General features: G+C 38.8%; 1 protein-coding gene across 1 annotated transcript in view; it reads left to right on the top strand.

The window, feature by feature from the left end:
* Positions 1-27,655, top strand: part of LOC114049841 (histone-lysine N-methyltransferase SMYD3-like) — a 1,050,735-nt gene that overhangs the window by 868,444 nt on the left and 154,636 nt on the right. The window contains exons 9-10 of the mRNA XM_027871267.1: positions 13,411-13,498; positions 17,739-17,913. Coding sequence (XP_027727068.1) covers positions 13,411-13,498; positions 17,739-17,913 — 263 coding nt within the window. The remainder of the gene's footprint in view (positions 1-13,410; positions 13,499-17,738; positions 17,914-27,655) is intronic.

Genomic DNA, 27,655 nt, shown 5'->3' with positions numbered 1-27,655 from the left:
GTCTTTTTGTGGGTTCTGCTGCTTTAGAATTTGTTTAGAGCCATTTTTTTTACAGGTATTTGGAGGGGTTTGGGGGAGAGTTCAAGCAAGTCACTGCTTTTACTCTGCCTTTTTGGCTCCGCCCCCTCTCAAACTTTTTATACATCACAATTTGTACATTATTATTATTTGCATGCCCTCACTTAGATTGTAAACTCCTTGAAAGGACTATTTTAATTACTACTAATATTATTGTTACTAAAGTAATATTAATCATTAATATTATTAATGGCAACAATAGTAATAATACTGATTAATAACAGTAGCCAGCATTTGTATAGCACTTTAAGGTTTGCACAAAACTCATTTTATTTTATCTTCCCAACAACCCTGGAAGGGTAGATGCTATTTTTATCCCCATTTTACAGATGAGAAAGCTTAAGAAATACAAGTTAAGTGACTTGCCCCCAGGGTCATGCAACCTAAGTGTTGGAGGCCAGGTTTGAGCTCAAGCCTTCCTGACTCTAGGTCTTGGACTTTAATCCCCATGCCACCTCCCTGCGTTTGTATCCCTAACACTCAGTACACAGGGGCTGATACATAGTTAGTGCTGAATAAATGCTTTCTGACTTGACAGAGATGGTTATTTCTGACATAGGACGCTGACCAGGAAAGGCCAAGACACAGACATCTCTCACTTAGATTGGGATAGGTAATGAGAAGAAACCCAGAACACTTCCATGCCATGCAATGTAGAGGCCCATAAGGGAGCAGACCTTTGGATTGTATTTTTAACTCAACGGAATCATTCCTTGGTTCAGTGACAGCCCCTGAAAGTGTCTTTTTTGTCTCCAAACTGATAGACACGTGTGGGGAGATTCTGTAAGTCTCTGATTAGAAACTGAAAGGTGTTACGTTTTAAGAGCATCTCTTCCTTTCCCCTTTCTTTTTCTCCCTCCAAAATACCCATTGGCTGATTTGTAGTTGGCTTAATTACACCAAAGATGCTATTTTTAGCCATTTTTCCACCCTGTGAAAGAGCTACATTTCCCCTCAAGTTGAGTCTAGATTGGGCTGCATCCAGTTGCTTTTGCCAGTTGAGTTGGAAATTGGTTCCAGCAGAGACATTTCCTGTTGACCATATAGAAACTGAACTATGTTGTGGATTAACCTATTAGTCCCAATATATCATTTATGTGCCTAGGTACTGCACAGTCATGGGAGCAGCAAATTGAGCATTGCGTCCTTCATGCTTTTATACTTCAGGACTTCCCAATCTCTTCCCTGAATGAGCATGTCACCCCTCATACCTTGGTCTGCCCGATAGCCATTCCGGTTACTAAAAACGTTTGTGTAATTTTGCTGCCTTTATTTCTCCAAGGGCCCTCATCTCCCTTCAATCTAATCCAAATATATGCTGCATATGGAATTGGACGTCAGGAAGTACAGGGAACCAGATTGGCCTTCTCATGTTACTTTTCTTTTTAATTTAAGCCATCTGAAATTAGCTAGTGAGAGGGCTTCCACATCAAACACTTGTGAACAAAGCAAGCACATCTGTTTAAGTGTTCCAGATGCAAGGTGGATCTGGGTGGATGCATTTGATGTTCACAACTGATAGACTTGGTGTTCCCTTTCCAAGGGAAATGCCTGACCAATTTTGCTGGATTCTGACCCCTGCCCTGTCAAAAAAATTCAACTAGTAATGCATGCTTACCATTGGTGTCTGGCAGGTACTGTTCCTAATCTGAAACATGGAGAGAGTTTTTGGCCAGAAGAGGGTAGTTGAGTTAAGTGGCACTCTTTTATGTGGTAGTGAGATTATCTCATCTCATCTGGTAGTTATTTCTGTAGTTAGAGAAGTGAAGGCTGTGTATTTATTTACCACCTGGGTGCCAGAAAGCTTCAACAATCATTCTTTCCTTCCCAGGCATGGATGAGAAAGGATAGCATATGAGCAAGTAAGTTTGGAAAGGGAAGGGATGTTTTAGTAATGCATTACATTTCTTTGCACTCTTCTTTGAGGCTGGCATTGGGGCTGGGAGTAGGGGGAGACACAGCTGAGCAGTCCTCCAACATAAAACTTGATACCATTGTCAGAGACAGAATATTGGACTGGAGGGATAGTAGGGGTCCTGAGCCAATATGGTATTTCTCAGAATTATAGTTTGGAGCTATGAAGTACCTTAGGAAATCATCTAATCCAACACCTATGTAACACACTGGTGTTTTGTATGATGCCAAATTCACTATGGACATTTACTAAATACTGATAGAAGCAGGATACAAATACTTCTCCGGCATATACATGATATGTTTATAATACAGTGGTTCAGGGCATGGAGGGAGGGAGAGAGGGGATAATATTGACAATTTGAATTTAGGCCAAATCCCTTAAAGGTATGTGTATTGTGTGTGTGTAAACTTAAAGGGATAAGAAAGAATGAGGAGGGGGTCTGAGAGGCCAGCTAGTATGGAAACAGTATGCAAATTCCTTCAATAACATTCAGGTAAGTGTTTAACAACTGGCTTTCCAAGAAAAAAAAATATGCATGATACACTTTTAAGTTCAATCTCCATTATTAATCTTTTTCTCTATCTTTTTAACAAAATAAAAACAATCAAGTCCTGATTTGAAGCATTTCCCAATTTCTAAGGTGTGAATGTTCACACTGAAAATATAACAATCAGATTTCATGAATCAGTTCTAGCCAATTCCAACACACTACTGATAACATTGCTAATGAGTGATTCTCTTGGGGCCCTCCACTATTTAGCAGCCTTTCTTTGGAGAATCTCTGACTTATCAATGCCCTTGCTAAAATGCAACACCTGGTACTCAACATGATGTTCCCCATGCAGTCTGACCAGGGCAGAGCACATCAAAATTACCACTTCCCTATTCCTAGATATGGTATTTTTCTTAATGCAATCTAAGATCATTCTTTTTTATTTTTTTTTATTTCTATAACACACTCTTGTCTTAGACTCAGACTTTTAGTCCACTAACACCCACAGATCTTTCTCACATGAATGCTGTCAAGCCGCACCTATACCTCATCATAAAATTCTGAAATTGATTATGCAAACCCAAGTCTGTGACTTTATATTTCTCACTATTACATTCTCTTCTTTGAGCAAGGCTGGATTGCCACTTGTTGAGTATAATTGAGATGGGATTCTTGCTCAGTTATTGATCGGACTAGATGGTTTCCAAGGTTCTTCTCAGTTTTGAAAGTCTCTGACTCTTACATTTGACCCAATGTTCAAGCCTGTCAAGATTCTGACTGTGTCATCTGATTGTGTTCACTATCTATTCACCCCTAGATTTCTGACATCCACAGATTTGGTAAGCATGTTATTTGTGCCTTGATCCAACTTTGATACTTGGATGGATTTTTATTTTATAAATATGCATACTATGTCCAATGGAGTAGAGCACAGTTCTTCCAAACCTTCCCATCCTGTGTGACTCTTGTCTGTGCTGTCACTTAAATCCTCCATGGTTGGAGGTAACCTTCCTCTAAGTCTCTTAACATTTCCTGGACACCTATGGAGTAGACAGGCTGTCCATTGATTATCCCTCACTCTCAATAAATGACTGGCCCATTTTTTTCCTGGTCACATTCATTTTATTGTTTATATTGTTTTATTAAGCATATTAATAAATAATATTGTATATTATTTATAGTATTGTTTATATTATGTTATAATATTGTTTATGTAGCTTCTCATCAATTCTTTACTGGCAGTATCTTATTTGTGACCACCATATATCTCTGTGTTTCCCTTTGGGTAACCTGAAATTTTGTTTCTTCAGATAATCTGGTATTCAGTGTTTTGCAGCCAAATAGTAGTTGTATAATTTTTTAAAATCTATGACATTGAGAAAAGAAATGTTCAACAGTACAGGGCCAAATGCAGAATCCCTTGGTGGTCCCCTAGAGACTTTCTTCCAAAAGGACATTAATAAATATTTTGGGGGGTTCAGTCATTCTGGCAGTATTGAATTCACCTAATTATTTGCTAGCCCACATGTCTCCATCTTTTCCACAAGAATAGAATAAAAGATGTTGACAAATGCTTTGCTAACATTTCGGTAACTAAATTAGTCAGCTTGCTCTGATCTACCATTTTTTTAATCTTCTAAATCTTGATGAAGCCAAGCTAGGGTTTTGGTTTCTATTTTGGTTGGTTGGTTACAGTTTTTTTTTTGGTGGGGGGGGATATTCCATAAGCATTCTTTTAATAATACATTTTAGAATTTATTGTTGTTGTTGAGTTGTTTCAGTGATGTCTGTATCTCCATGACCCCATTTGGGGTTTTCTTGGCAAAGATACTGGAAAGGTTTGCCATTTCCTTCTCTAGCTCATTTTACAGGTGAGGAACTGAGGCAAATAGGGTTAAGTGACCTGCCCAGGGTCACACAGCTAGTAAGTGTCTGGGTCCAGACTTATATTCAGGTCTTACTGACTCCAGGGCCAGTGCACTGTCTGCTATGCCACCTACTTGCTAATTGATTTAGAATTTTACCAGGAATATAAGAACAGCTCACTAGCCTACACTTTGCAATTCCATTCTTCCTTTTTTTGAACATTGGAACATTTACCCTTTCCAACCTGAAGGCAACTATAGCAGCTCAGATAAATCAAATTTCTTTCAGTTCTCTAGGATATATTTTGTCTGGGCCTGGCAATGTGAATGCATCAAGGACGGCTAGGTTTACTCTTATTATCTTCCTACTTTATCTGAGGCTCAACACTGCCATTTTTGTTCAGTCCTTTCTAATATAAAGGTAATTTTCCTCAGCAGAGAAAACAGAAGCAAAACAAAGTGAGCAGATCTACTTTGTCTCTGTCACCTGTTATCATCTACCTATCCCTACCTCTCACTCAGTCCATCCGTCCTCACTAGCTATCATTCTGTATCTTTCCTCCCTTTCATGGCTAACCTCTTTAGGAAGAACTTCTTTTCTTTCTTTCTCACTCTCTTCTTAACTCTCTGCAGTCTGACTTCCAACCTCATCATTCAACTGAAACTGCTTCCTCCAAAATTACCAATCATCTCTTAATTGCTAAATCTGATGACCTTTTCTCAGTCCTCATCTTTCTTGACCTCTCTGAAGGTTTTGCTACCATCAATCAACTTCTCCTTGATAACTTTCTTCTCTCTAGGTCTTCATGGCACTAATCTCTCTTGTATCCCCTCCTATCTGTGTGACTGCTCCTTCTCTTTCTCTTTCACGGGATCTTCATCCAAGTCATCTTCATGCCCACCAACCATCTGTGATAGGACCAGTGGTTTCCTGATGCTTCTTCCCTGACACAACTTCACAGCTTCCTTCCCCCCTCTCCACCTCAAAGGTCACAGTTTCCTACTCTGAGGGCATATAAAAAGGTCCTAGCCACATGTAGTCAGGGCATCTCAGACTTGGTGGGTGCCTGATATTATGTGCGTCACCGTGTTTTACTGACCAAGTAGAGTTTCCAGATGTTCCCCATCCAGAGAAGTTAAATGCCACTATATCCTTGCTGTGTGAAGGCAAAGTAAACCTCCTCTTGTGTTAAATGTTCAGTGTCTTGTGAGTGCCTTATTCCATCCCAACCCTAAACTTGCATTCAGAAGTTGCTGGCTTTAGAGTCACATCTTCAACGCTATCAGTACCCCCCAAAGCTCTGTCTTGGTCCCTCTTCTCTTCTCCCTCTATATTATTTTACTTAGTAATCTCATTAGGGCAGCTACAGTGGATAGAGACCTGAGTCTGGAGTCAGGAAGGCTCCTCTTCCTGAGTTCAAATGTGGCCTCAGACACTTCCTAGCTGTGTGACCCTGGCCAAGTCACCTAACCCTGTTTGCCTCAGTTTCCTCATCTATAAAATGAGCTGGAGAAGGAAATGGCAAGCTGCTCTAGTATCTTTGCCAAGAAAACCCCAAATAAGGTCACGAAGAGTTGGATCCAAATGAAAAATGACTGAACAATAACAACTCTGCCTGGAACTCTCTCTCCTCTTCATTTCTGCTGCTTCGCTTTCCTGGCTTCCTTCAGTTCTCAGTCAGGGATAAGAGAGAGGAAAGTCAAGAATGACTCTAAGATTGTGAACCTGGGTCACTAAGTACCTTGCACATAGTAGATGCTTGAGAAAGCATTAAAAAAACTAATTGAATTCTTAATATGCAACATTGCTGCCCCCCCATACATATTTACCTGTACCATTCATTTTGAATAAAATATGTTCTTCCAAAGACAAATTCGAGTCAGGGGTCTTATCTCATGAAGTCTCAAGGTTAATCAGGAAATCAAATTTTCTTCCTTGTTCATCTTGATTGTTTCCAATGTTGTAGAGTGTGTGTGTGTGTGTGTGTGTGTGTGTGTAAAAATCCATGTTTGTTTGTTTTTTTTCTGATGCTGCATTGGAATTTGTCTCCTTGAGAGTTTGTACTGGGTTCTTCCTGCCTCGTAGCTATACTCTCTGGTATCTGGCTCTTCAGCTATAGAGAAGCAATTTCTCCCCTCTGCTTCTGTCCTTGCTTTAGACCCCTTTTGATTACCGTCGCTAGACTTCTTAGGAGTTTGTGCCAAAATGCAACCCAACATGACAATGGTCCTTCTCTTCTCCTGCTGATCATTTCCCGGGTATCTGTTACTTTTTCCTCTCTAAATTCTCTTTCTTTTGGCTAGTGTGATTTTGTTTGAATAGTAACTTTGGGAGACCATTCAACATTGATTCATTTGATCTTTTTTTTTCCTAATGTGTGTACAAAATGGGTATTTTCCACCACTTTGAAAAAAAAGTTCTGATCTCATGTCCCCAGGCCCCAGGTACTTTAAGCAACATCTTCTTTATTAAACTTAGGTCTGCTAACAGTTTAGTCCTGCATGTGAATAAGCTTTGATGTATTTGAAAAAGAAATGTTGAAGATAAGAACCTGGTAAGTCTATGCATTTTCACCTCAGGTGCCATAAAAAAAAAAAGACTACTCTAATTTACCCTTGTAGCTGAAATTGTATATTTTTAAAGGGGGAGAATTTAAATACTGATGTCCATTCATTCCCTCCAAAAAGCATTTATTAAAGCACCTATTACAATTAGTGCATTGTGCTGCAACAGAAGGGATAAAACAGTAGCCATATACGTGTAAAAGAATACAGGGATAAGAAAGACATAGTCCTAAAAAAGATCATAATCCCCAGTGCCTAGAACACAGGTGCTTAATAAATGCTTGTTGATTGATCAATTTATTCTAATGGTGACAGGTTTGCGCATGAACATAACATAAACCAGACTATTACAAGTGCAGAAGGGTAGTAAAAAGACTAATTCCCATTTTAGTGATATGGAGACTGAGGCTCATAGAGCTTACGTGTTTGCCTAATGTTACTCAACTATTAAGAGTTGGAGGTGAAATTTGCATTTGAGTTTGTCCCTCTCTCCTAAATTCAGGTCCATCAATCTCTTCACTACACGAGCCTGCTTTTCAAAGATGCTGACTATGAGTAATATTATAAATAATTGATTGAATTAATTATTAAATTATTTTGTTGTTGTTCCCTCATTTCAGTTATCTCCAATCCCACTAGGGGTTTTCTTGGCAACGATACTGGAGTGGTTTGCTGTTCCCTTCTCCAGCTTATTTTACAGATGAGGAAACTAAGACAAACAGGGTCACACAGCTAGTACATGTCTGAGGCTAGATTTGAAATCAGGTCTTCCTGAGGTTTGACACTCTATCCACCACTTCGCCCAGCTGCAATATATTAGATACATTAAATGTATTACTAGTATCAACAACAACAATAATAATAATAACTGATTTGACATGCTATAGAACAATACCACGAATTTGTCACTATTTTTCCTTTCTTCTTTCTTCCAAATTCTTGCCACTTTGCTTCTACTATTAAGCACTGTGGATTTCTACTCAGGTAGGTACTTTCTTGATAAATAGGGCTGCCTGGCCATCCCTTCTAGCTAATCTGTTCCTTTTGAATAGTATGAATCCTTCCATTGCTGTATTCTAGTGATGAAGTACAACTTACCAGAGCTTTTCACAGTCTGGCTCTCCCCTTACTTTTCTAGTCTTACTCTTCACTTCCTGCCGAGCACTTTCCCTTAGATACAACTCTTCTGAATCAAGTCCTCCAACAATATGCTCCCACTCCCATCTTTGTGTCTTTGCATGACTGTCCTTCATGCTGGTAATGCCCCCTCCCCTCATCTCTGCCACTTTGAATCTCTGGCTTTCTTTATAATTAGATTCAAAAATACACACCTTCAGCCTCACTGATAGCAAGAATTACAGGTGTTTACCATTGCCTCCTAGCTTCTTTTGTTAGTTGTCTAGTTACATCTTTTGCCCATTTATATGTTAGGAAATAGGTATTTTTCTTGAATATTTGATATAGTTCCTTTTAAATTTTAGATGACAAAGTTTTTTTTTCAGTTATATTTGTTGCAGATATTTTTCCAATCTGTCATTTTTTCTTTTCATGTTGGTTATGTTGTTTTGTGTTGTACTGAGAAAAAAAAAACCTGTTTATGTTGTCAGATCTATCTGCTTTGTTCCTATTCATATCTTGCATTTGTTTAATCTTTCTCTAAAGTCCTATTCTGATGCCTCATCATGGTGAGGCTTTGATGTCAGGTTCTTAAAGGCAATGAAGTGAAACACAGGTTCCTGCAGATTTTTCCTGTTGTTTAGTCATTCAGTTGTGTCTAATTCTTTGTAACCCTGTATGGGGCTTTCTTGGTAAAGACACTGGTGTGGTTTGCCATTTTGTTCTCCAGTGGATTAGGTAAACAGAGATTAAGTGACTTGCCCAGGGTCACACGGCTAGTGAATGTCTGAGGTTGAATTTGAACTCAGATCTTCCTGACTCCAAGTCCAGTGCTCTTACCACTGAGCCTCCTGGCTGCTTCAGATGAGGCCTGCAGGTCTTACCAAGGTAGAAATGTTTAAAGTATGCGACTGACAAAGGATTGGCCATTGACCTACCTTGCTAAGTTCAAAGAGGTTAATCCTCAAATGATTTGCTTTCAGCTTACGGCAATTTCATGAAACTATTAAGGTGTAGAGAAAGTACAATCTGCATCAGAAGATATTGCCTATAAGAAATGATGAGCTAGATGATCTTAGAAAAAAATATACTTGCATGAAATAATGAACAGCAAAATGAACAGAACGAAGAGAACATAGTATACAGTAACAACAATATTATTTTAAAAACAACTTTAAGCAAATAAGTCATTTTGACTGTTATAAATATCCAAATTAACTATAAAGGAAGGAAAGAAGACACTATCTGCATCCAGAGACAGAACTGATAAGTAGAAGTATGTGCAGAATGATTTTACATATATATGTTTGTGTGTATGTATATATATATATATATGTATGTGTGTATATGTATACATACATACATACACATATATGTGTCTAATGGTAGCCATCTCTAGGGCAGAGTGAGGGGAGGAAAGAAAAAAAGGAGAAAAAAAGAAATTTACATGATAACTTTATTATATATTTTAAAGGAATAACAAGTTGTACATAATAAATTATTGAAATACCAAAGGATTTGTTCTGTTTCATGGGTTATGATGGCCAAAGAATTCATCACCTATTGGCTAATGTTACTGGCCAACTCCATACTTAGCTAGACTGGTCTTTGGATAATGTTGTTCAGTCATTTTCAGTCGTGTCCAACTCTTTGTCACCCCATTTGGGGTTTTCTCGGCAAAGATACTGGACTGGTTTGCCATTTCCTTCTGCAGCTCATTTTAAAGGTGAGGAACTGAGGCAAGCAGGGTAAAGTGACTTGCCCAGGGTTCCACAGCTAGTAAATGACTAAGGCCAGATTTGAACTCAAGAAGATGGGTCTTCCTGACCCCAGACCTGACACTCTATCCACTGTACCATCTGTCTTTGAATGGTAGATACCATCTACTGCCAGAACCAAATTCGGGAGTTTTCCTGGCTTGTGCTTACATTCCACTGAAGTAGCCAATCACTCAGTTAACAAGCATTAGTTAAACATCTCTATGTGATAAGCACTGTCCTAGGTTCTGGGAATGCAAATACAAAGAACAAAACAATTCCTTCTTACAAGGGACTGATATTCTAATGGGAAAGGCAAATGCATATGTAAACAAATACAGAATCCTTCCTGTCACAATGAGAAATTGGACTAGGACTTTGGTAAAAGTTTGTTTCCTTTTACAGTTGAGGTAAATATAGTATCCAATTTGCTTCTAACTTTTTTGGTTTTCATTTATAATCAGTGTTGTTCTTATTATGCTACCCTGCCTTTTAGTACCGAGTGCCAATAATAATAATGATGATGATGATGATGATATCTAGAATTTATAAATTATTTATAATTTAGTTATATATTTTGACCTGTTCATATATTGAATCTATTTAATTATAATTTATGTATATTATCTCATTTGATTTTCACAACAAACTTATGTGGTAAATTCTACTATGAGCATCCTCATTTTATAGTCATTTTTCAGTCATGTTGGACTCTTTATGACCGCATTTGGGATTTTCTCGGCAAAGACACTGAAGCAGTTTGCCATTTTCTTCTCCAGCTTATTTTACAGATGAGGGAATTGAGGCAGACAGAGGTTAAGTGACTTGCCCAGGATCATACAGTGGGTGTCTAAGACAGAATTAAAATTCGGGTCTTTCTGACTCCCAAGTCCAGCTCTCTATCTACTATCTAAATACTGTCTAGCTACTCTAGTTACTCTCTATCTACACTATCTACCAGCTAGCTAGCTGCCTAATAAAATCAATAGAAAGGTCTTCAGAATCATATACTGAAGACATTTTGGTCTATTAAGGTAACGTAGAATGTTGACTTTAATTTTTTCTAATGGAAATAGTAGAACAAAGCTAAATTAAACATGTAAATATACAGATCAATCAAAGAAGATCTGCTTAGCTCATTTGAAAAACATTTATTAAGCACTTACTATAACAAGGTATGATGCTTGCTGCTGTGGGTAGGTATAAAGATGATACCTCCACACAAAGAGCTTACAGGCTTGTAAGGGAGATGACATGGACAACAGGAACTTCAAAACAAGGTAGTCTATGATAAGTGTGATGCTATGAGAGTACAAAAGAGGGAGAGGTCACTTTAGTCCAGAGTGATGAAAAATGGATACAGGAAGGAGATAGCATTTGAGTTAGAGCTTGGAGAATAGATAAGATTTTGATCAGCAAAAGGTCAAAGGTGGGAGGAGGCTTCTAGGCAGAGGAAATAACATGAGAAGAGATTCAGAGGCAAGGAAAATGTAGGTATATTGATAAGTGAAGCAATTTGATTAGAGCATAAAGTTCATGTAAAGAAGTAATAGGAGATATGTAGATGGTACAATGAATAGAGTGCTGGGCCTGGAGTCAGGAAGACTCTTCTTCCTGAGTTCAAATCCTGCCTCAGACACTTCCTAGTTATATGACTCTGTTTGCCTCAGTTTCCTCATCTGTAAAATGACCTGGAGCAGGAAAAGGCAAATTACTCTAGTATGTTTGCCAAGAAAACCCCAAATGGGGTCACGAAGAGTAACACACAACTGAAAAATGACTGAACAACAACCAATGGAAAAGTAATTTGGTGCCTGATTGTGGATACCAGGATACTAGCTTACATTTTTATAGCATATTTCAGTCTTCTAAGCACTTTCCTTTGCAACTCTGTGAAGAAGGTAGCATAAATATTATTATTCATTTTATAGTTGAGGAAACTGACAGGGATTTTAAATGACTTCTGCCTAATGAACACACTACTAGTAAATGGTAGATTTGAACTCAGTTCTTTTGACTTCTGACAGTGCTCTTACCACCATGCAATCATTCTCACCTGATGATTTTGGACTAAAGTTTGAAGACAGTGAGAATCCATTGAAAGATTACACATAGGAAAATGGCCTGATCAAAACAATGCTTTAGAAAAATTAAATTTATCACAGTATGTAGGATGTTTTGGAGGGTTTAGCTACTTGGTCACCAGAATGATTTTTTTCTCTCTTGTTCATAGTGAATTTGGAGTTTATAATTTTCTAACAGGGCCCTCTTGTGGTAGCTCTTTAAAATCTAGCGCAAATGGACCCAACCAGGCCTGCCCCTACCCTTATCCTATTCCTGTTCATGGAATCCTGTTCTTTTGCTCAGCAGGTTGCAAGCATTTATTTTTAAATGTTTGGAAGATACACCTTTGGGCTAAATCCTTAATGAAAAAGTGGTCTTTAAGATTAGCAATAACCTCAAAGGTCTTTTTGTCAGGTGAAAATTAGTTCACTAATGCCTCTTGTCCATTTAAGAAATGTGTTGATATCTTTTGCATTGATATGGCACATCTGTTTAAAACTTGATCCTTCTGTGTGGAGATCAGAGGTCACTGGAAACAATTATCTTAGATAATTTAACACTGAATTTTGGTAGAAGGTTGCTATTCTAATCTACGTGGCTATTCATGCTAATATCAAATATTTTCCGAGATATCAGGAAGGCTTTGCACATGACAGCGTCATGTTGTTTGAGCTCCCATTTGCCGTAAAGCACATGTGACACTCCCCAGTATTCCTTATCTCCACCCAGAAGGATCAAGTTTTAAATATGTGTGCCATATAAATACAAAAGATATCAATACATTTGATATCACATCCATTTCTGAATAAATAATAGCTAGCATTTATCTTGTGCTTTCAAGCTTTACAAAATTTTCATATACGTTAACTCTTCTGATCTGCACGACAATCCTATGAGGGCCTTAGGGGCTCTTGTTATCCCTATTTTCAGTTGGGGAAACTAAGGCTGAGAGGTCATACAACTAGTGTTTAAGTCAGGATTTGAACTGAGTGCAATCTACTCTACTCCCAAGCTGATTCTGAATAAATCCCTTCCTCATCTTCAATAAACCATTCCTTCCTTATAACAAATATTAAAAAAGGAAAAAAATTCAATAAAATTGATCAAGATATCAAATGAGTCAGTATATGTAATGTGCCCCTTAAGCCCCTACCTTTGTGTTGAAAAAAGGAGTTATATTTCTCATTTTTTTTTTAGGTCCAAGCTCATTAAAATCACCCAGTATTCAGCTTTAATTTTTTTTGTGTGTTATTTCCATTTCCATTGTTGCATTTATTGTGTGTATTGTTTTCCTGGTTCTTCTTACTTCATTCTGTATTAGTTCATATAAATCTTCCCCTGCTTCTCTGAATTCTTTGTAATCATCATTTGTTATAGTATAGTAATATTTTATTAAAGTTATACAGCACAACTTGTCAGAATATTTCCCAATGATGCCTGCTATTTATTTTCGTTGTTGGTGGTAATAATATGTCCAGTTAAAGGCTAACTTAACTGATTTATCTGTCTTCTTTCCCCATCTTCCCTCATCTTGTAATGCGACTCCTGGATCAGGATGCTGACATGCTAGCAGGAGAAGAACAAGCTTGGAAGGAAGTTCAAGGTTCCTTGAAAAAAGTCGAAGATCTCCAGTCACATCAAAGTATCCTTTCACCAAAAAGTCAGAATGAGTCTTTAGATCTGTTTTCTATGTCCGTTTTACTCTTTATTTTGTTATCTGTGGTTGATTACTTGTGAATGGTTATTAAGGAACTGGCATCTCGTCTCCTCTGTATCTTGAGGAGATACTACAAATCCATTCTTTTGAAGATAGATGGATAGGTGGCTGGATAGATAGATAGAACATTTATTAAGCATTTAATACATGCCAGGCATTGTGCTAAGTGTTGAGAATATAAAGATAAGCCCAAAACAAAAGAGACAGTTCCTACTTTCAAGGAGCTTACATTCTAGTAGAAGAAGATGGTACATAAAAGCGAGCTGGAAAAGGAGAGACCTCCAGGTAGACAAAAGAGAAATTCAGAGAGTCAGGAGTGGAACTGAGAAAAAGTGAACAAGTATGACCCAGGTACTAGTGATACTGGACAGGAACCATCAGTTGGAGAAGAGGACCAAACGGGGAGAGGCATTTCCAGTGTGAGAAGGCTGCTGACAAAGTGAAAAAGTCACACTGGAGATAAGGAATACTGGGGGAGTGTCATATATGCTTTATTACAAACGGGAGCTCAAATAACATGATATTATAATGTACAAAGTCATCCTTTCCTGATAACTTGGAAAGTATCTGATATTAGCATGAATATCCATGTAGATTATAATAGCAACCTTCCAACAAGATTCAGTGTAAAATTGTCTAAGATAATTGTTTCCAGTGACCTCTGACCTCCACACAGAAGGATCACAGAAGGATCATATGTGTCATATGAATACAAAAATATTACATGGTTGGTGTTTCTGGGATCAATTATTTTGTTGGTGGTGTGGTAACTCCCTGCTCTCCACCCTACCTTCAATGTAACTTAATAGATGAGTCTTAAAGTTGGCAGAGGACCCTCAGAAAAGCTGACTCCCATCTGGTCATTGCTTGTAAGTGTTAGAGGCTGAGATTTAAACCTAGGACTTCCTCACTTCAAATCCTGCAACCTGGCTACAATGCCATACTGGTTCTGTATTGCTTGGTCATTTTCTTCTAAACAGTCCATCCTTGCAGGGGATCAGTCTTTTACCTCAGAGGTAAGGGTAGATTTATATGTATGTGACTTAGGCACGTGTAATTCAAGGGCCTTTACCAACCTGCCATGCTGCTTGAAGTTGCCAACACAAAGACTAATTCTTTGGTTTAAGGCACTGTGCTTCCAGAAGGCCCCTGTTAAAAATAAACATGCTACCAAGATATGGTAACAATATGTAGATCATACAAAAGCAGGTAGGCTAGCTGTCACTTTGGGAAGAAAAGTCCTAAGGAAATGGAATATACTATAGGTAAATTTTTATTGGATAAGAGAATAAAAAGGTCCAGAGTCAGCTTACACAAAACCTCATCTGTGGGATTTTGGTGTTCTGCATAATATAAATAGGGGCACCATGATACAATATAAGTGCTAGCAATCTTTCCCCCCCTTAAATATGAAATTAAGTGTCACAATATTGTGTGTTTTTCTATATAAAAACTGGCAGTCAGCAACCTTTTAAAATATTTCTTCTGTGCCTTAATTTCATAAAGTTTGCTCCCCCCTCAAATTCTCCAATCCGTCTTCATCCCAGAAGTATACCTAGGGTTTGCTAGAGCTAGTTCATAGGGACTTAGAAGAACTGATAATTAAATTTTCAGTGTGAGCATTTACGACTTAAAAACCGAGATTGCAAATCTGGGCTTGATTTATTGTTTTGTTGATTATCTAGACATAAGAAAGTGATGGGGAAAATGTTAATTAATAATGCAGATGAAACTTAATAGTGTGTTGTTTGGACATTTTCTTTCAGAGAGTCAGTTGTTAAACATTTACGAGCGTGCCACCATGCATACCCTTTCTAATATTTTCTCGTCATTACTGTAATTCCAATTCCCAAATATATCATAACCAAAACAGTTTCAGAAATTCTGACCCAGTGGTCAGATCTTGTCCTTTCTCCTTTCACGACAAGCCTGCTATACATTTTCTTCCAGATGTCATTCACATAGCAATCGTCCTCACTCAGATATTCATTATTTCTTGCACACACTATTTCAATAGCTTTTTAATTGTCTCCCTGCCTCAAGTCCATCTCCATCCCAATCTACTCGGTTGTCAAAGTGATCTTCCTAAAGCATAGGTCTGACCATGCTTCCTGACCTCCATGTAAACTCCAGGGACTCCCATTACCTCCAGGTTCAAATCAAAAAATAATCCTCCGCCAATTAAAGTTCTTCATAACCTGGTGGCCCCTTCCTATCTTTCTGATCTTGTTACGCTTTACCCTTCTAGATACTGTACTATCCTCCTGAAAGTGAGATAATACATGGAAAGTGCTTTGTAAACCTTAAAGTGATATATAAATGCTAGATATTGTAATTGTTGCTGCTGTTATTGTTGCTATTAGAGTAAACATTTAGTAAATGCTTGTTGACTGATGGGTGCTGTCCAAAAAGGAGAGATCTAGCCTGGGTTGGGGTAGGTAGGGAGATGGCCCCAGGGAAAGGGGGGACCTTGGACACTGAAGAACAGCGTTAATATTTGGTTCCTGTGTAAGGGAATGGAAGATGAACCCAGTCTTGCGAATGATTTTACCTAGGCCTGGCCCTGCTCATAGCAGTAATAAAAGACATAAAATCATGGTTGTGTGCTATATGTCAGTGATAAATTTGCTAGCCCTGGGCCGTGGGTGGGCGGTGGGCAAGTCGCTCTGTTCAAGGCTGGTGTCTATGCTCCTCCAGTCTGGCCCTTTTGAAAACATAGATAACAATCACTGGTGCTCCTGTGGCCATTCTCCTTGGAGAGAATTAGAGAACTTTACAACCAGGGCCTCATTAATCTTGAGACTCCGGCTTTGAGATGGGTGGGGAACAGGCAATAGAAACCTTTTAAAGATAGGAAAAAACTAAAGCTTAGGGAGGTTAGTCTTAAAATGGGAATGTTCCTGTTTGATGTCAGTACAGCCTTGGGGCACCGATGCTTTACAGTCAAACCCCTAAAAATAGGCTATGATATAATGAATCTCCCTGTAATAGGTATATATGTGGGAGGGATGGGGTTGGGGGGGCCCAGCAACACCTGTTAGGAGAGAAAAGTCTGTTGAGAGGCTTGCTCCCCGTAGCCTTTTGTCACAGTACATAAAGGCCCATAGGTATTATTTATATGCTTACCTTTCTGAAAAGACAGTGTTTAAATATATATTTCATATGGCCTGCTTTCCCTGCTTACTTAATCTTACTTGAATGAAGCCAGCTTTCATAGATAACCCTAGATTTGAGTGTCATGGTAACTGGTTAAATTTGCTAGTGTGGACTTCTCCGTTAAGATAGAATTCTCCAAAATCTTCTGTCCCCCTAATCCCTCATTTTAATGTATTAGGCAAAGTAAATGTTAATGAAGTTGTTTCAAAGTAAACTCAGTATGCAAAGATTCCCAGACACCTTCATTTCTTAAGATGTCTGCCTTCCTTCAGGGTTTAAGGTCAGGTGATAAAGTCAATGTTGGTGAAGTGATTTGAAAGTGAATTTGGTATGCAAAAATTTCTAGACTTCTTCATTTCTTAAAATGTCTGCCTTACTTCAAGGTTCAGGTCAAGCATAACCTTCTAAATACTTTTTCTGCCCCACACCCAGTTGTTAGACCCATCCTACTTCCTCCTATATTACTTTGTATGTCTGTATTCTTTATTTTTATTTATCCATTTGCAAGTTGCTTTCCTCAGTAGACTGTAAGGTTCTTGAAGGTAAGGGTTGTTTTTGTCTTTACATTTCCAGTACCTAGTGCAATGCCTAGTACATTGTAGGCTCTTAAAATACTTATTGAATGAATGGATGAATCTATTAAAAGAGGAGTGTGGTGAAAGGATGGCTCTGGCCTATAAGATGTAGCATAAGAATATATTGTTATATCCTTTCATCTTTCATCTCCTGCCCCTTACCTTTTCTAGTAAAATGTAATAACCAGAGGCAGAGGCTTAGTTCTGTAATGGTTTGTTGATTGTAAATAGAATTCATGGCGCTAAGGTACCACTTAGATGTTTTTTGTTTTTCAAGTATGTTTTCCAGCAGCTCATCTGTGCAGGATAATGGGAGCTTCCTTTCTGTTAATGCCCTGGAGCTTTTCAGCCTTTTCGAGTATCTTTTTTTTTTTTAATTTGTATTTTTTTTTCCTTGATGAAGACGAGGGATCCTTAACTAAGGTTAATAACAGAATGGGAACAGGTTCTGGCTATATGCCAGACTCTTATAAATAACTATGGAGATCGTCTCCCAGACAGAAACATCTATCAGCTAAAGATGCTCGACTGCGCAATGGATGCCTGTATTAATCTTGGTCTGTGGGAGGATGCTTTGCTGTATGGAAGCCGAACCCTGGAACCATATAGGTAAGATCTGTGAAGGGAACAGTTTGTTTGCTGCCCCAAATAGGATAAGCCAACTGAGTAAAGGCCAGAATTCCAAACCTGAGACCAGTTAATGAAGGGTTGTTTCTATATGACTCCTCAACCCATTTGAAAAAGTTATTTTATTCTGAGTTTCCTTAGTGTGTGTGTCTTTAGTTAACAGAAGATGAAATCACATTATCTGCTAAGAGGAACACTGTAATTATGTCCAAAACAGTATTCATTATCTTAAAAAAATAAATAAATCCTCCCAATTTCCTAACTTACCTATTTCTGCAGTGGGTATCACCATCCTTCCAATTTTCACAGGGTCACAACCTCTTAAGCATCCCTGACTCCTCACTCTCCCTCACCCCTATATTTAATCATTTGTCAAATCTTATCGATTCAGTACCCGATGCCTCTCTCATGTTCGTCCCCTTCTCACCTCAGAGGACCACCATCCTATTTCAGGCCCTCATTACCTCTCACCTGAAATATTGCAATAGGTTCTTAATTGGCTTCCTTGTCTCCAGTGTCTTCCCTTTTGGTTGATCCTTCACAAAGCTGCCAAACTAAATTTGTGAAACACAGGTCTGACCCAAGAAGCTCCAATGGCACCCTCTTGCTCCTAGGATAAAATACAGACCCCACTATTTTGGTTTTTCAAGCCCTTCACGATCTGGCTTCCACATACCTACCCTTCGAGGCTTCTTACATTACACGTTACTCTCTTTCATTCTACATTTCAAACTGGTCTGTGCTTCCCAAACACCACATTTTATCAACCATCTCTCTTGCTTTGCACAGGCTGTCACTTCCATAGAGCAAAGCCTCTTAGAGGCTTAGAACAATCTGTATCTTCCTTAAAGGTTCAACTCCAGTGCCACTCTTACAGGAAGTCTGTCTTGATTCCTACCATCTCCCTACCCACCACAGTTACTTGTAACTACCTCTTGGAAATAACTTTGTTTGGTCAGTTCTACTATAATCCCACATATATATTCCCCCCAAAAAATGACTGTACAAAATTGCACAATAAAAACCACAAGGTTTATGTGAAAAATGGAGTTAGGGACACAGTGCTTAAAAACTTCATTAATGTACATAATATAAAAGGTAGGAACCTAATAAAAAATAGTGACAGTTTTATACATGTTAAATAAGAAATACAAAAATACTATAATAAATAGTGGTGTTATTCACTGCCTTAGACTACTGCTTAGCCTGCACCCCAGTTCTGGCAAAGTCTCTCACAAGTCGACCAGGCCATAACTCCAAGCATTGAGGCCTGAAGCCATAGTGGGAAGTGGAAGGGGGGAAGGATGGAAGAGAAGGGGAGGGACCAATCCTCCTCTGTCCAGAGTTCCTGTAGCAGAAAATATACAAGAAATATGACGCTCTGCGTTGACAAAGACCTGAAGTTGCCTTGTGGAAGTGGGCATCAGAAGGGTCCCAGCTTGTGAGTTATTGTGAAATGGTACCGTTTTTTGCGTTCTCCCTGTTTTTCCAAGAAGAAATTACTCACCAACAAACTCAAAATTCGCATGATATTCCAAATGTTCCCTAATATAATAATTGCATTGAAACAAATTTGTGTTTTCAGAATGAGTGTTCTAGCAGAACTGACTTATGTACTTTATTTGTCCTTTTCTGTAAATGTGTTACTGATTCCAAAAAAAACATATGCTGCCTTGAGGGCAGGGCCCTCAAGTCAGTATCCTCAATGCCTTCCACATAATCAGGCACTTATAATTATAGCTTGGATGAAACTAGCTATAATGAACTTGATAAGCTCTCTCTCTCCCCCTCCTCCTCCCATATGTAAATATGTGTATATTCATATATGTATACACATACATACATGTATTGTTGTGTGTATATATAAATATGTGTGTATATGTATTTCCCTTGCACTGACATCCCAGTCTCATGGCTATCTTATAGGCTCACGTCCCAGTAAGTTTGTGCATATATATGTATATGCATAAAATGCGTGTGTAAAATACATACACATGCTCACGGAAATGTGAGTCTATGAGATAGACATGGGACTGGGATATCAATCTAAGGGAAAGATATATATACACAATATACAAGTACTGTAAACTCAAGTGAAGTTGAGGTTGACTTATAACTCAGGATCCTGAAAGTTGCTCCAGGCAGAGGTGGGCCGACAGAAAGTAAAGGGCCATGCCAGTAAGCCAGGTGTAAAACCAGAAGTTTGGCACAGATGATATAGAAATGGTGGACAACCAAAGTCCAAATGGGCTGTATGATGGCAAGGGCCCAGTGGTCAGGCAGATGGTAGAAATCCAATTGGGCAGAAAACTATAGGTGTCCAGATGGATAGACAGATTTCCAATAGTCAGGTGATAGCATCAGAAAGATTCAGTAGCAGGTGTCAGGAAGTCAGATATGTGGAGTCTAAATGATAGGGGTCAGAGGTCAGGAACCAGGAAACTCAGACACAAGGCCAGCTTGTGAGAAACTGAGTCTGAAGGATTAAAAAGCCAGCCAATGAGAGACTGAGTCACCGGAGTTGGAGAACAACCAGCAGCAAGATTCACTTGGTCTTTCAACATCCCTCTGTGTTCATAATCCTCTTTTCAGGGCAATAAATATGATTGGTTTTGCAGCCTGTTTTTATAATCTCCGCATCATACTTGAAACATACATGATGTTAGAATACTGCAGGAATTCTGTGAATATATGATGGAGGATCTAGGGATGAGATACACTTTTGCTATCTTGGCGTATTAGGTAGCATTTTGTATCATAGCTCAGTTTTGTTTTGTTTTTGGCTAGGCAATGGGGCTAAGTGACTTACCCAGCATCACACAGCTAGTAAGTGTTATGTGTCTGAGGCCAGATTTGAACTCAGGTCCTCCTGACTCCAAGTCCAGAGCTCTATCCACTGCGCCACCTAGCTGCCCCCATAGCTCAGTTTTGTCAATAATAATAGCAGCTAGCATTTGTATAGAACTTTAAGGCTTAGAAAAGCTCGGCAAATATCTCATTTTATTGTCATAACAACCCCAGAAGTTTGATACTATTATCACCCCCATTTTACAGATGAGGAAACTGAGGCACAGAGAGTGCTTTTGCCCAGCTGGTAACTTACAACTAGTAAGTAACTGAGGTCAAATTTGAGCTCAAGTCTTCCTGACTCCAAGTCTGATACTCTGCTGCACCACCCAACTATCATACATTCTAGGAACATCTGTTAGAAAGGTTGGGCCATTCTCTCTGAAAGTAACTGACTCAGGGCGCCCCAGCTGCTCAGGGCACCCAACGATTCAGGACACTCTGCTTGAATAGTCAAGAGAACTGTCACTGAAACATAACTAAAAAGTCTAATAGTCATTGGATTCTTTACCACCACCCTTAAACTTTTCCTGTTTTATCCTCACTTCTTTAGCTTAATGTAATGCTACTCGTGTTATAGACTGTGTTCTGAAAGGACCACGAGAAGTTGATTTTTGAAACTGAGTTTTTAGTAGTATAGTTTCCCATGAAATTCTTTGTTATCCAATTTTTATCAGGAAAGTTGGCTATTTCTCCATGACCTGTTTTATGAGACAGACAAAAATATATTTGCATGAGGAAAATATCTCTATATATCCCAGATGAAACTATGTTTTAAACTATCAGTACAGGTCAAGCATGGTGGCACATGCTTGCAATCCCTGCAGAGAAGGTGCCAAACTGAATTGGTAGAGGGAATTTTCTCACCCTATACCAATAAGATCAGGGGTTTCAATCCTTATCTCCCACACTATATTGTGAGATTCACTTTGATAATGTATGTAAGTTACTTTGGAAAAGTTTTAAAGTTCTATATGTGCTCAGTGTAGCCATATTTTCTACTGCTCCATCTTCTCTTCTGTGTCTGGCACCTGCAGCTAGATTATGCTTTTCTAGTGGCAGATACTTTACCAGCAGGTAAGACAATCAGGCATAGAGATAGTTTACAGGAGAACTACCTTCAATGGTGGATTTCACGGCTTGATAAGTGAATTACCTTGATCTATGGACTGAATGAAGTGGCACCAAGCTGGTAAGAAACTAAAAACTCCTTCAAGGTTAGGAATTGTATGTTTCCCATGTGCAACAGAGTGTTTAGTTATTCCAATGTAATGCACCTTGTAAATACTTAGTAGCTGTCAAGTGAATGACAAAGTAAAGCTCCTTTATTAGACTATAATCTCCTTGAGGGCAGGGATTGTGTCATATTTCTCTTTTGTATCTCCACTACCTTACACCTAGTAAAAGCGTCTGGTCTCTTAAGCCTACCTGGAGGCCTCAGTGCAAAAGTTGATGAACCCATTAATCAAAATATCTTGGTACCTTCTGAGCTCAATCAAAATGAGAGACCTTTCATAAAGGTATAGCAGAGGAAATATATATATATATATATATATATATATATATATATATATATAATTTATATATGTAATTACATACATACACATATGCATATATACATACATACCTACATGATCAGTCCCTCAAGAATTTTTACATACTTTTTTTGTAAACAGACCCTCTGTGCTTTTCCTGCATGATTCATTTCTAACCCACCACCACCACCATCCCTGAGGCTCCATCTAGCTTACTAAGTAGTTGCTTTACGGTACATTCTGTATTATGGAAAATCCAATCTACATTGATCTCCATCACCCAATTGAGACTCAGACCTTTTCCTTGAAAAGATGAAGCTGACAAAAGGATAATCCATAGGCCAGAGTACTACAAAGAGAAGAAATAAATGAGGAGGAAACTTTCCTGCACAGGCTGCCCTCTCTTGGCTCATTCAAATGTGACCTTAGAGCAAGGGCACACATGAGGCCAGAGAGACCTAAGACCAGGCCGTAATGCAGGAGTTCTTCACCTTTAATGTGCCATGGATCCCCTTGGCAGTATGGTGACATTACTGTTGTATTTTTAAAAATTTGTAATTGGAGAAAATGCTAGATTTTAGCTAGAGATTGGTGAAATTAAAGATGTTTATTTTCCAACCAAGTTAATGGACATCTCCCCTGAAATGTATCTGTGGGCCCCAAAGGGTCCATGAACCCCAGGTTAAAAACGCCTGACCTAAAAGAAAACTTTTGGAATGTGAGGTTGGAGTAGACCACGGCTTCTTTGTCTCCTTGCCCCTTCCCTCAATGGGTATTCGAGGTACTGGCACCATCAGCTGCCAATCCACTGCATTCCAAAGGGAAATGCTTTATGTTGTAATATTTTTTGCTCAGAGAAAAAAGTGCAGACACGGGCATGACTTATCAAGAGTCGATTGCCGTGCCTGCTGTTGGAGCAGTTTTATAGGGTGAATATATTTTCTGGAAGGAACAGATAGAGGTCAGTAGGCAGCTCAGGCCCGACCAGAGATTTTTGTTGCTGCTGACTGGAGCTAAATTTGAACTGGTGACCCCAGGATAAGAAGATATTTATATTCCTTTCTCAATATGGTAACCTTCTTGACCTTATTCCTGGCCTCTTAAATTATATGGATTTCTTTGTACTTGGGGGAAATGCAATCTGTTATAATATCATATTCAGACAATTGACAAGAGGGTGTATTATATATGTTTGTGAAGCACTTTGAAAATTAAGTGTTCATAAAAACCCAAAGCAGCATTGCCATGAGTTCATCATAAACACATGAACATTTTTTTCTGACCAAACATTAAAGTACATACAGCATAGCCGAATCTGAAATGAGAAGACCAATGTTTAAATTCTAGCTATGTCACATAGTACCTTGGTGGTACTGGACAAGTCAGTCAGCAAACAATTATCTACTGTGTGTCAGCCCAAAGCAAGGCAACAACAGTCCTGCCCTCAAGAAACTTATCTTTTAATAGGGTAGACTAACATGAAAATAATTAAGTATATACGAGATAGAAAGAATAGATGAAAGGTGATAGCCAGAAGAACAGTCCAGAAAAGCCCTTCTGCATAAGGTAAGCTCTGAGCCAAGAGGTAGAGATGAGGAGGCATTTGAGGTATAAGACACGGTCAGTACAGAGGTACCAAGGTGAGAGATGGGGTATCATGTGTGGAGAGTGGCAGGTAGTTGGCATTTCATCTCTTTGGGCCTCCATTTGCTTTGATTTCTATTAAATTTGTAATGCACTTAAATTCTCAGGTGTTTTTTGTTTCTTTTGCCCATGTGAATCTAGCTAGGTCTCCTCTCTCTTATAATTTTCTGTTTGAATTTTCAAAACTAAATTCAGGGTTTTTTTTTTTTATTTGTTTTTTTTTTTCATCTGGGGAGTTTGGCCCGTAATTGTGGCCTGCCAGAATTTTCTGGATGTATATTAGCTTCCGGCTTCAGTTTGTCCACACATTTTATAAGCAGGGGAAAATGTGCTAAATTTAGTCAGAAGACCTGGGTTCAAATCCTGGATCTGCCCCTTACTTGGGTGAGCTTAGTGAGTTATTTAAGCCCTGGAGGCCTCAGTTTTCTTATCTGTAAAATAAAAGGATTAGACTAGATGACTTGTAAGGTTCATTCCAACTCTACATCTAGGATTCTATGATCGATTTAGGTTTCATTCTCCTCAGAATACAGCTAAAGAGAAAGTAGGGTGGGGCAGCTAGGTGGCACAGTGGATAGAGCTCTGGCCTTGGAGTCAAGAGGACCTGAGTTCAAATCCAATCTCAGACCCTGGGCAAGTCACTTAACGCCAATTGCCTTACCAAAAAGAAAAAAAAAAGAAGAGAAAGTAGGAGACATTTCTAAATTGTGGACACCTGTGTACTTCAGACAATCTCTACTACTAACCCAATTCAATATCCAATTTTAATTCACTAATTTAGACGCTTAAAAGCTTTGGGTATTAGCCTAACAAAATTTACTATTTCATTACAACATTGTTTTTATGATTGTGTTCTTCTGGAGAAGCTTGGCTGTTTTGTCCAAGAGTGTTTCATCAGTCACTCTGCTAATTAATGAAAGGAGATGGACAATAATTGTGGATATTCAGATAAGCAAATTGGGAATTGGAGAGTTGAGGTGACTCTTCCAACACTTGTCTCTGTGCCTTTTATTGCTTTTGTTCCATTTCCAAGTAAGAACCCAGTTGGATAGAAATTTTTGAGTATTATTGTCATAGATGTGAGTAGACCCTATTTGTGCTTCCTGATTGAAAGGAGAGAAAGGAATGGTAGGTAGAGGAAAGAAAGGGAAATGTGCTGAATGTACAGAGAGAAAAAGAGAGGGAGGAAAAGGGAGGGGAAGAAGAGGAGATGGGGAAGAGGGAGAGAAGGAAGGAGATTGGGGGGTAGGAGAGAGAGAGGGAGCGAGGGGTAGGGAGAGAGAAAAGGAGGGAGAAAGAAAGGGAGGGAGAGAGAAAAAAAGAAGAGAGAGATGATGATTGAACTTAGAGGCAGAGAGGGATTGGGACGTATCTATTGGTTTCTAAACTTGAACTGAAGGGTTCATGGTAGTAGAAGCAAGATGCTGAATGGAGTGGAGAATTTCTCGTTATGTCTAGCTCTTGCCTATACCACTGCTCCATAAGGATGAAAGAACTGTGACTAGATAGAGTCAGAATGGAAAAGTACTGGCTGTCAGGAGTGCCCTTCTGTATCATCATTCTCTATGCTTTGGGTCCTGGCTCTGAAGTTCCTGAATCTTCGTATAAAGATTGAACTTATTGGAGTATCAGTTGACTATTGAGTGAGGACTGCTTTGTACTGTCCACGTTCCCTTGCCTGTTTGCAAAAAGGAATCGCAGTTTGGGAATAACTAAACCCTACTGTATCTTTCCTGTAATTCCTGGGTTCAGAGCAGCTTATATCCTATGTAAGATTGCCTGATCTGGTGGAGGCTGTGAGCATGTATCTGAGAGGTAAGTGTTTTGTTATGTGTTGTTTTATTACCTTTATTGATTGTATGCCAAGAGTAAAGTGCTGTTTATAGTATCCAAGAATGCTTGTCCATTCCTATGAAGAATCAACTCTGTTATGCCAAGGTCTCATGACTAAGGCTCAATAAAATATCTCAATTTCAGGGAGAAGGCTGGTTTTGCCATAGAAGGGGGGGCTCAGAGCTGATTTTATTAGTAAAATTCATATTAATCATACCTCTTAAACTATTGAGTGAGCAGGACCACCCATGAAAGAGTGGAGCTAGAAAACAAAGGTCAGACACTCTCACAGAACCACGAAGAACTAGGCATTTCAATAACCCTTTTGCTTAGCTGGGTGAAGGACCATAACTGTCAGGCTAAACATGAGACCTGCACAATTCTTTCTTCCTGTTTAATAGAATCAAATAGACTCACAGTTTGGTGATTGCACTTGCTTAAGAGCTGTGTGCTTTGGAAAGTTAGTTCTAGGGATTCCAGAAGATTGAGAATGAAACATATTTCTTTCTTCTCAACAAAGAGGTAATACTCTGAAGGCTATGTCCATTTTTTTTGGCTTAACTGTCTCTTTTTGTTTCAAGGAAGGATCTAGACAAAGAAAAATGAAAGGTGATCGTGATGTAAAAATAAACAAAAGGCACCAGTAAGACACAGGACATCGAGGCGGTACAGTGGATAGAGTGCAGGCCTGGAGTCAGGACAACTGAGTTCAAATGTGACCTCAGACACTTACTATCTGTGTGACCCTGGTCAAGTCACTTAACCTAATGTGCCTCAGTTTCCTCATCTGTAAAATGAGCTGAAGAAGAAAATGGCAAACCTCTCCAGTGTCTTTGCTAAGAAAGCCACAAAAATGGGGCCATGAAGAGTCAGACATGACTGAAAAACAACTAAACAATAATAACAACCAGTAAGACCTAGTTAAAAAGAGAAGTTAGTTCCCCAAGAAAGCAAGGCCTTAGGCTGTTTTTCTGGTATTAAATAGAACTTTCCAAAGTTAGCTTCATGTACATAGGGTTTAGAAAATAAATCACAAGCCAATCTGATACTCCCCCCAAAAGAAAAATAATTCTACCAGTGTTCTGCCCACTTACATACAGCTGCCACTTTTTTTCTTCCAAGGTCAGATATACAGTTGTGTTAGCCAATCAGTTAATAGATTTTATCTTTGTTGCTTATTGACGTGGACTAAAATTTCTCAAACATTTAATACAGGATCATAGATCTGAAGCTAGAAGGGATGTTTCCTCATTTTACAGATGAGAAAATTAAGATCCAATGACATTGTGACTTGGCAAGACAAAAAAGCAGTCACATTTTTTTTCTTTTGATCATGTGAAGGCCAGAGGCCAAAGCCACAGAAGTAGTATTGAAGGTGGGGTTCGAGCCCACATCCACCAATGCCGTAGTCAATGTCCTTTCCACTATACCACACTGACTGTGATTTTCAATTAAAGTATGTTTTATAGCGAATTCATCCACAAGAAGATTGACCTTTTATATGCTTGCCAGTGTGTACTTGTAGGCTTTGAGAAAGTTGTTTTATCTCCTAAATGTAAGAGTGTTTCCCAAAGAAAGACATTTTCCATTGTAGTTCTCTCTGTTTCTCTGTCTGTCTCTGTCTCTCTGTCTCTTCCTCCTCCTCTCTCTCTTCCTCTCTCCCCCCCCTTTCCTCAAGCCATCACTGAAAGCTTTGATATACCTGACAGAAAATCTTCAGTTTCTTATTACAACAAATTACACCCTAAGCAGCAGGATATAAAATCCTAGGGAATCTTTTGGGATGCATTGAATTTCTCCTATTGAATCAATCTGCTGCTTGGCTGTGCCTGCAGCTCCATTACAGCTATCTCTTTTCCTTTTCT

This window comes from Vombatus ursinus, unplaced genomic scaffold (assembly GCF_900497805.2).
Source record: "Vombatus ursinus unplaced genomic scaffold, bare-nosed wombat genome assembly UNPS02014798.1, whole genome shotgun sequence".
NCBI lineage: Eukaryota > Metazoa > Chordata > Mammalia > Diprotodontia > Vombatidae > Vombatus > Vombatus ursinus.
Note: the sequence above shows the minus strand (reverse complement) of the source record. Positions and strands in the feature narration are given on the sequence as shown.